Source organism: Botryllus schlosseri, chromosome 5 (genome assembly GCF_051294905.1).
Source record: "Botryllus schlosseri isolate E-star chromosome 5, Bs_hap1, whole genome shotgun sequence".
In the NCBI taxonomy this organism is placed as follows: Eukaryota; Metazoa; Chordata; class Ascidiacea; order Stolidobranchia; family Styelidae; genus Botryllus; species Botryllus schlosseri.
This window is the reverse complement of record NC_137240.1, coordinates 2,333,745-2,341,190: the sequence shown is the minus strand read 5'-3', so window position 1 is coordinate 2,341,190 and position 7,446 is coordinate 2,333,745. Positions and strand designations below refer to the sequence as shown.

General features: G+C 42.7%; 1 protein-coding gene across 1 annotated transcript; it reads left to right on the top strand.

Annotated features, from left to right (window-relative positions):
- Positions 1 to 256: 256 nt before the first annotated feature.
- On the top strand, positions 257 to 4,827 carry LOC145438601 (uncharacterized). The gene has a single exon (XM_080315941.1). The coding sequence runs from the start codon at positions 1,230 to 1,232 to the stop codon at positions 3,048 to 3,050; it is 1,821 nt and encodes a 606-aa protein (XP_080172067.1). The 5' UTR covers positions 257 to 1,229; the 3' UTR covers positions 3,051 to 4,827.
- Positions 4,828 to 7,446: the final 2,619 nt, after the last annotated feature.

Genomic DNA, 7,446 nt, shown 5'->3' with positions numbered 1-7,446 from the left:
ATTTTTCTGCGAAACCCATGAAATTGTTGAGCTGTCTTCAAAGACGATACAAAACAAATTTGACTCAATTCCGACCAGTAGAAGCGGAGTTATGTGAGTTTTTCGATGATAATCCTCGGATTATCTGTGATCGTTTTTTAGGGTGACCTGACAATTTAATAAGTGAATGGATGGCTGGAATCCGAACAAAAAGATATTTTTGAACAGCCCTATTGTACAGTGACCAAAGTTATACTGGCTACCGGGGCTGTAACCACCCCACCCTAACCTTCACAAATTGGGGGGGGGGGGTGGAAGGAGACCCCAATTAATTTCGTTAGTCGTATTTTGGAGGAGATTTATCCAAATTAAAAAAAAAATTCGCGCTTTTCGCGATTTCATGTCGCTTGAGGTCTGATGAATTCTGTATTGATTGGCGCAGTATCGCTAAACACTTGCTAAAGCGTATCTTTAGAAATTACTTTACAGCGGACCGCGGCGTTCACCATGCTGGAAAAGTGAAACATTACCCATTTTCAGCCGATGACCCTGTTGTAGTCAAATGTTTCTGGCGGACAACAGAAATAAGAGTTGATTACAAAGTGCGCAAGACGCTGTGGAAAGAGCGCTCATACCTGTTGTTTACTGATATAGGCATGTAAATTGGCAGTTTGACGAGGAATTTAATTATGGCGCGATTTTGTGAAATCAAATATCTTTATCCATCACTTTTTAAGCCAAGGTTGAGAGTGTTTCTGGGGCCATGCAAAAACTTGCAAAATGATAATTTTTTCAAATTTATGATCTATATGTTCACTCCACTATAACTCTATAGACCAGTTTTTCATTAAATATCATGCTTTAAAAAATAATTTAAAAGGTTTGAAAGTATTGGGAGGGCCACTGAGGGCCATTTTCAAAGGGCGTGACAATGTAAAATGGTTGGAAACCCCTTGTTTTCAGATCACACCAGCTTTTCGCATATAACATGTCACACAGCGAATCCCATCTAGCGAACTTCAATTTTGTGCCATGATGACATAGTGAATCTTAATCTTAAATAGGGTCAATATATCTTATTTGCCGAATAAGGTTCCTGATCTATAGGGACGAGAGATTTAACAATATGCAACTTGCGTTATCGGATATTTGCAGTGTGGTCACAATTGCATAGGCGACAGTGCTCTTGATAGGCTGTATGTTGTTAACTAGCTGAAACCTGAGAAACGAGCCCACGAAATTTATGACGGATGTTTTCCCTGTTTTCAGATAGGACTAAACAGATAAGTATGGATACTGATCACAATCCTCCAGAATGCGAGATCTGCGGCAAACGATTTAGTGGTGAAGGCCATATGATGAACCATTTGCGACGGCATGTTGGACACAATCTTTATAGGTGTGACGTATGCGGAATGAAAGTTAAGGGTGATTTTGTGGTACATCTACGCACTCACACTGGTAGCAAACCCTTCGGATGCGAAATTTGTGGAGTGCGATTCGCTAGGAAAGGTAACTTGAATAATCACATGGTCGTACATGGCTCTTCAACACCTTTCGAATGCAGGATTTGTGGAAAGTACTGCTGCAATAAAAGCGCCTTGGATGCACATCTACGCACCCATGTTGGTAGCATATCCTTCGAATGCGAAATTTGTGAAGTGCAATTCGCTCAAAAAGGTAATTTGAATAGTCATATGGTCGTACATGGCTCTCTCACACCGTTCGAATGCAAGATATGTGGAAAGTGCTGCCATAATAAAAGCGCATTGGATAGTCATCTACGCATCCACACTGGTCGCAAACCCTTCGAATGCGAAGTCTGTGGAGTCGGATTCGCTCTTAAAGGCAACATGAAGCATCATATGGTCGTGCATGTCTCTTTCACGCCTTTCCAATGCAGGATTTGTGGAAAGTGTTGCAGCTATAAAAGCGCCTTGGATGCACATCTACGCACTCACAGTGGTAGCAAACCCTTCGGATGCGAAATTTGTGGAGTGCGATTTACTCAGAAAGGTGCCTTGAATAATCACATGGTCGTACATGGCTCTTCAACACCTTTCGAATGCAGGATTTGTGGAAAGTACTGCTGCAATAAAAGCGCCTTGGATGCACATCTACGCACCCATGTTGGTAGCATATCCTTCGAATGCGAAATTTGTGGAGTGCAATTCGCTCAAAAAGGTAATTTGAATAGTCATATGGTCGTACATGGCTCTCTCACACCGTTCGAATGCAAGATATGTGGAAAGTGCTGCCATAATAAAAGCGCATTGGATAGTCATCTACGCATCCACACTGGTCGCAAACCCTTCGAATGCGAAGTCTGTGGAGTCGGATTCGCTCTTAAAGGCAACTTGAAGCATCATATGGTCGTGCATGGCTCTTTCACGCCTTTCCAATGCAGGATTTGTGGAAAGTGTTGCAGCTATAAAAGCGCCTTGGATGCACATCTACGCACTCACAGTGGTAGCAAACCCTTCGAATGCGAAATTTGTGGAGTGGGATTTACTCGGAAAGGTGCGTTGAATAGTCACATGATCGTACATGGCTCTTTAACACCTTTCGAATGCGGGATTTGTGGAAAGTACTGCTTCAATAAAACCACCCTGAAGAGACATCTTCGCACTCACACTGGTAGCAAACCCTTCGGATGCGAAATTTGTGGAGTGGGATTCGCTCATAAAGGTACCTTGAAGGAGCATATGGTCGTGCATGGCTCTTTCACACCCTTCGAATGCAAGATATGTGGAAGATGCTGCCGCAATAAAACCACATTGAATAGACATCTCCGCACTCACACTGGTAGCAAACCCTTCGAATGCGAAATTTGTGGAGTGGGATTAGCTCATGAAGACTACTTGAAAAATCATATGGTCGTGCATGGCTCTTTCACGCCTTTCGAATGCAGGATTTGTGGGAAGTGTTGCTGCAATAAAAGCGCCTTGCAATCACATATACGCATCCACGCTGGCCTCAAGCCATTCGAATGTGATATTTGTGGAATAAGATTTGCCCAGAAAGGTGGTCTGAACCGTCATGTGGTCAGCATACATGACAATGTCATTTGAATCGCAGGAGTTGCAATCACACTGAATCCGCCTTGGATATAGATTATAGATATATGGTCTCATTGGCATCAAGTCCTTAGAATGTGTGGTTTCTAGGATAAGGTTTGCTGATAAAGGTAACGTGAATGGTCATGTGGCTGTACCTTATCGTTTGAATACGAGATTTGTGGAAGGTGCAGTAAATTTGTCCTCGATATAAATAGTGGAACTCATGGTGGCATTATGATATGTGGAATTTGCGGATTGTTAATTGCAAATCGAGCATGAAGCAAGATTTGCAAATACACAACGGTAGCTAGCAAGCCTTTCCACGTGATGTTTGCAATCAGGGCATTGCTGATGAAAGATCCCTGAATTCGCTCCGATTGGAAGACATCCGTTGGTATATTATCCAAACGCTTGCTAGAGGCGACATAACGAACGATGAAGTTCCAATGGATGCTACGTATTGTAAAGTCAATATATGGGTGCAAAATAGGTGTGTTCGCTGGATTACAGTCATATCGTAGGGCGGAAAGTAGTTAAATATTGCAAGACTTCTGGAGATATATCGCAGTGGTGTAGTGTTTCATTCACGTGTGCCACCTTTTTGCGGTATATTGGGCTTGTACACGACAACTGAATACATCTACATAAGAATAGTTGTCCGTTTCCAGCCATTGGTGTCGTGGCAGGGTTTCTTGCCAGAAAGAGCTACTTTCCTGATCTATACACCTTACTTTCAAATTTTGGTTTACAGTGCAGCACTAGACTAGATAGTTATAATTATTCATATCTTCGAAACGTATGTAAATAATTCAGCATTTGTGATTAGGTATAAGCAAGTAATGGCATTGAATCCCATGACCAAGAATATCTTGAATTCACCCCGATCCTTTATTGTAATATTGGCGCCTTTTCCAGTATTTATACCATTGCAACAAGTCCTCCGCATAATAATAAATAATTATATGTTCATCAAAACGAAAATATGTACGCACTGTGTACTTGTTATTTGGTCATATTTACAGTTTAAGGGTAAATCACATTCGCACCCCTTGAAGTTTGCCCCTGTCTGTTCTCAAGCCATGAACGAATTGCATTTCACTTTCACCGTTTTGTTTTGGGTGTAATTATGTTCTTTTTGCGTGTATTCGTGCTCTGAAATTATATCATTCGTTATTGGAACTCCAGAGTGAATGCATGTATAGCAGTGTCGTAAGACTGGGGAAGTCTAGAGCTGATGTGTTTGTCTGTAATTTCGGGAACGATTCACATTAGGTTACTCATTGCTGTGTGATGTTTCGCATGCAATCATACGAATGCCAGATGTTTGAAACAGGTCTCGGACAAAACGTGTCGGTCATTGACCTCGCAATACCGCGACCAGGGAGACAAGCGAGGCAGTGCCTGACGTGTCGTCAGGACGAGTTTGTTTGTTTGTGGTATTCATGGTGTTCGTCGACTGCAATGGTCATTTACATCAGGACGATATTTCTCATTTTTTGATTCCGTGGCGGCCGACTTGTAGCATGGTCAGGAGCCTACATAAACTGACAACACAATTCTGGAGTCGACCTCGGCCAGGCTCGAACCCTCAACCTGTCGGTGTTGTCGCTGTGGACTATACTCCGACGCTATCTCGCCACACGTCAGGATGAGCAAAAGAAAACTGTGACGCCTTCAACGATTTATAACTCAAACAATTGCGTGTGTTTCTTTCGATGTTCATGACCGACTAATATTGAAACATTTTAAGATGGAATTCACGATATTTACATATTTGACACACAGGCGGGCCAAGCCTCATTTGTGATAGCGAAATTCATCATAAACAGCTCAGAATTTGTAATCACTTGTGTTAATCGAGTGCTATTGTCGCACTGGCTCCAAAAATCTAATTGTTACCAAAGTCAGAACACCAAAAACCCCCAAAATCATCAAGGAATGTGAAATTCGACGCTGTTACGTACATTGACAACGCTATGGTTACCATATTTTGTAAATCTGAAAAAAGGTTAATTTTTGCCCACTTTGAGATCAGTTGACTAAAAAAAGCGCCCAAAATAACATTTTTTACTCCACATTGACAGGTGGCTGACTAAAAAAAAGGTCAACTTTCTCGCTCAGCGCCTATCATTTTTTACTCCACATTGACAGGTGGTTGACAAAAAAAGGTTAACTTGCGGCCCGCCTCCCGACATACCCGCCGGAGCATCACTTCGGTGCTGATTTACGGCATATCAGTCGCATTTTGCTATAAATATGACCTAAATTCTCAAAAAAGAGGACAAAATCTTGAAAGAGAGGACAAAAGGGCGTCCTCCGACACTTTAAAAAATGTCAAAAAAGAGTACAAATCCTCCTAAAGAAAACGTATGGTAACCCTAGACAACGCAGAGAAACAAAGGCCAGGTGAGGCACAGATGGATTCGCCTCACCTACTGTTAGATGACAATCCCAGCGCAGTTACACACTGTGCTATCGACTTAGCAAACTGACGGTTCAGCGTGAATCGTATATCGAGACCAACACGTAGTGCAGAGCAAATACTTTCCCTACTGATATATATGTTTTCCATCCATACCTTCTATTGCGGATAATATCTATTGTACTTTCTTACGCAGCCTGAGTGTGAAGAGTGCTAATGTGATAGGAAACGAGTCGCTAAGTGAATCAGTTATCATTGTGGGTATGGATAACTATTCATAGGCCGTAAGGCACCTACCTACATGTCGAATGTAATTATTTATCTAATTCTAACATCAAGTACTCCCTTAGGTGCACGAGTTAAAAGCACTTGAATCTTATTGAACATGCTGTTAACAAATGTTCATTGCGATAGTGCCAACGTGCCATACTCAAAATTCGGGTGCCAACCGACATGAAAATGAGCCCAAATTTGGCTCCCAAATGATGTAACTGGCAACACTGTACTGTACTGAGATACTGTATAGTGTATACCCAGGGTTGCCATCGACAGGGACCCAAAAATAAGGACAGTCGAAAAGTTAGATTACCACTAAAAGCAATTTTGTACATACTTAGTATTTATACGAGCCGTGGCATATCCCATTACATACTTTTCGCAAGAAACAACCTGCTCTTGCAACGCCTTGTTATTAGAAAGTGCTTCGTGGATCAAGGTTTACCTTAGCTCGGGGCCGAAACAGCACTTCGGCAGCCCCTCCCCCAAAAACACATCGGTCCGGGGTCCCCATAGGGTGATAAACCAACTTTTTCACCTCGTTCTGATGGAAGTTAACCAAGATGGAAAAAGGCTATACATAAAGTTTAGACAAAGTCATTCTTAAGCGTATGGAGCAAGAACTCCGGTAACAATGCTTGTAGTCTTGGTCCTCGTCGAAGCAAACTGCTTTGCGATGTTGGAATCTGGGGATGTTGCTTTCAACAATTGCAATGTGCAATCGTTGTAGAGCAGGGGCGGGCAACATACGGCCCGCGGGCCGGATCCGGCCCGCGGACAGTTTTCCGTCTTATATATGATAATGTGGCCCGTGGCTACAGTCTGCCGAGATTCCCCGCTACCTGCTTATACGACGTCATATTTTATATACTGTATGTTATTTTATACATGTATGCGCAGCGTGCCAGTGCATGGAGCTTGCGCATAAGTTCGTCGAAGCGAGAAGACTTGCATTATCGGCATTTACGATGCACTCAACCCTAATATCGTTTGTAGTAATCATGGCGTTTGTAGACTACAATGGTCATTTACACCAGACCGATATTTCTAATTTTGTGATTCCGTAACCGCCGACATGTAGCACGGCACACTTGTATCCTTTTGTAAGACACCGCTTATGCCAGGGGTCGCCAACTCAAAACGGGTCGCGGGCTACTTTTCAAATTTCGTAGATGCCGCGGTCCGCATGAATTCAATATCGAGATAAAATAGGCCACACATGAACAACGACGCTATCTCACCACCCTACTCAGCCCTAATGAATTGATATCTTGGTAAATTTGGGGTACTATGGGCTTATCGAACGCCTTGAATTAATAATTAGGGATTGCACCGTGTGTTGATTGATCAGATCAGTGTCCTGTATGATGTGTACACATGCAAATCTCACGGCTCAGTGAAATTAGTCTACGTTGCACTTTCCCTTTGGTCAATGGCAATTTGACGGTCATTTTTCGACCGGCTTGCCGAGCATTAAATTTGATAAAACGGGTATCAATCGAAAGCTACCGCGGTACTGATTGCGAAAATATGAATTCTATTCTGCTCGTGGTCCTGGAACCTCCCAAAATCAGCTTCGAATGCTGCACTGTGACGGAGTTTGGTATTGTGATGCAACCATGCCGTCTGGGAGCAGGTGAGGAGCAGAGTAAACCGCAAGCATATTGGCCCTTGTTGCGCAACCGATTGAGCATTCACATTCCTCTTTTC

Coding starts and splice junctions, on each gene's coding strand:
- LOC145438601 (XM_080315941.1), top strand. CDS start 1,230: ATGTTTTCCCTGTTTTCAGATAGGACTAAACAGATAAGTATGGATACT.